At 41.8% G+C, this 1,564-nt stretch overlaps 1 protein-coding gene across 1 annotated transcript in view; it reads left to right on the forward strand.

Annotated features, from left to right (window-relative positions):
* Positions 1-1,564, forward strand: part of RAD9B (RAD9 homolog B (S. pombe)) — a 34,395-nt gene that overhangs the window by 17,876 nt on the left and 14,955 nt on the right. The window contains exon 7 of the mRNA XM_011936389.1: positions 162-284. Within this exon, the coding sequence (XP_011791779.1) occupies positions 162-284 (123 nt within the window). The remainder of the gene's footprint in view (positions 1-161; positions 285-1,564) is intronic.

Consider the following 1,564-nt stretch of genomic DNA (forward strand, 5'->3'; position numbering starts at 1 on the left):
TCCATGTTGGTCAGGCTGATCTCAAACTCGCGACCTCAGGTGATCCACCTGCCTCAGCCTCCCCTGTTTCTTTTTAGTCCAGAATTAAGTATCATTTCTAATGTGTTTCTAATGTCCATCAGAAAATGAGTATCACTGTTGCTCTGACTTGGCTTTTTTAGACCTCTGGCTTTAAGTATTGATGATATGTTAGTGGAAGCTAACTTTATTTTGGCCACATTAGCTGATGAGCCAAGTAGAGCATCTTCACCACAGTCACTGTGTCTTTCACAGAAACGAAAAAGGTAAGACTGTGTTTTAACTTCTTTATTAATTGGGACAAGCCGTCATAATCTTATTCTGAAGTAATTCACTGGCATTCGCTCAGGAAACAATTGAGGAGCGAAATATTAGATAACAAATTTTGGCTGAATACGGAAGAGCTGTAGTGAAGCTTACCTGTAGCATAGAAACATCACCAATCTTTGTGTCAGATATTTGCTTTTTCTCCTCTGATCAGAATTGAACAAGACTGTCTGGTTTATCTGTGTTGTGTCCCAGAACTCAATTCCAATGTTTAGGTTTTTATTTGTTGTTGTTGTTATTGTTTTAGACAAGGTCTCACTCCCATTGCCCAGGTTTGAGTGCTGTGGCGCAAACTCGAGTCACTGCAGCCTCCATTTCCGTAGCTCAAGTGATCCTCCCACCTCAGCCTCCCAAGTAGCTGGGACCATAGGCATGTGCCACCACACCCAGCTAATTTTTTTTTTTTTTTTTGTAGAGACAGGTTTCACCATGTTTCCCAGGCTGGTCTCAAACTTCTGGGCTCAAGCCATCCACCTACTTCAGCCTCCCAAAGTGCTGGGTTTACAGGTGTGAGTCACCACATTGGGCCTTTAGTTGTTTTTTTTTTAATAATAACATAGTGTTTTCATAGGGAAGTCTATATTCACTTCCTAGAACTTTTGCTCAGATATAGGGATAGCCATTGCTTGCTTGCTTGCTTTCTTTTTTTTGAGACAGAGTCTCACTTTGTTGCCCAGGCTGGAGTGCAGTGGCACGATCTCAGCTCACTGAAACCTCCACCCGCTGGGTTCAAGCAATTCTCCTGTCTCAGCCTCCCTAGTAGCTGGGATGACAGGTGTGCACTACCACGCCTGGCTAATTTTTGTATTTTTAGTAGAGACGGGGTTTCACTATGTTGATCAGGCTGGTCTCGAACTCCTGACCTTATGATCCACCCACCTCAGCCTCCCAAAGCACTGGAATTACAGGTGTGAGCCACTGCGCCTGACTTTTTTTTCTTAATTTCTTTTGGGGGAAGAAGGATGCTTTATTGTAAAAGTTATTTCGGGAAATTTGGGAAATAGAGAAAAGTACAAAGAAGAAAATAAAACTTACTCATAATTGTATCACCCAGAGATAGCCACTGTTAACATTCTGGCTCACTGCATTTTCTTTCAGACTTAATTTTGTGTATACTTGTATTTTCAAATTTTTAAAAAAATTTTTTGAGACAAGGTCTCACTCTGTCACCCAGGCTGGAGTGCAGTAGCATAATCATGGCTCACCATAGTCTCAACCT

Source organism: Colobus angolensis, unplaced genomic scaffold (genome assembly GCF_000951035.1).
Source record: "Colobus angolensis palliatus isolate OR3802 unplaced genomic scaffold, Cang.pa_1.0 Scaffold10, whole genome shotgun sequence".
NCBI classification, from domain to species: domain Eukaryota; kingdom Metazoa; phylum Chordata; class Mammalia; order Primates; family Cercopithecidae; genus Colobus; species Colobus angolensis.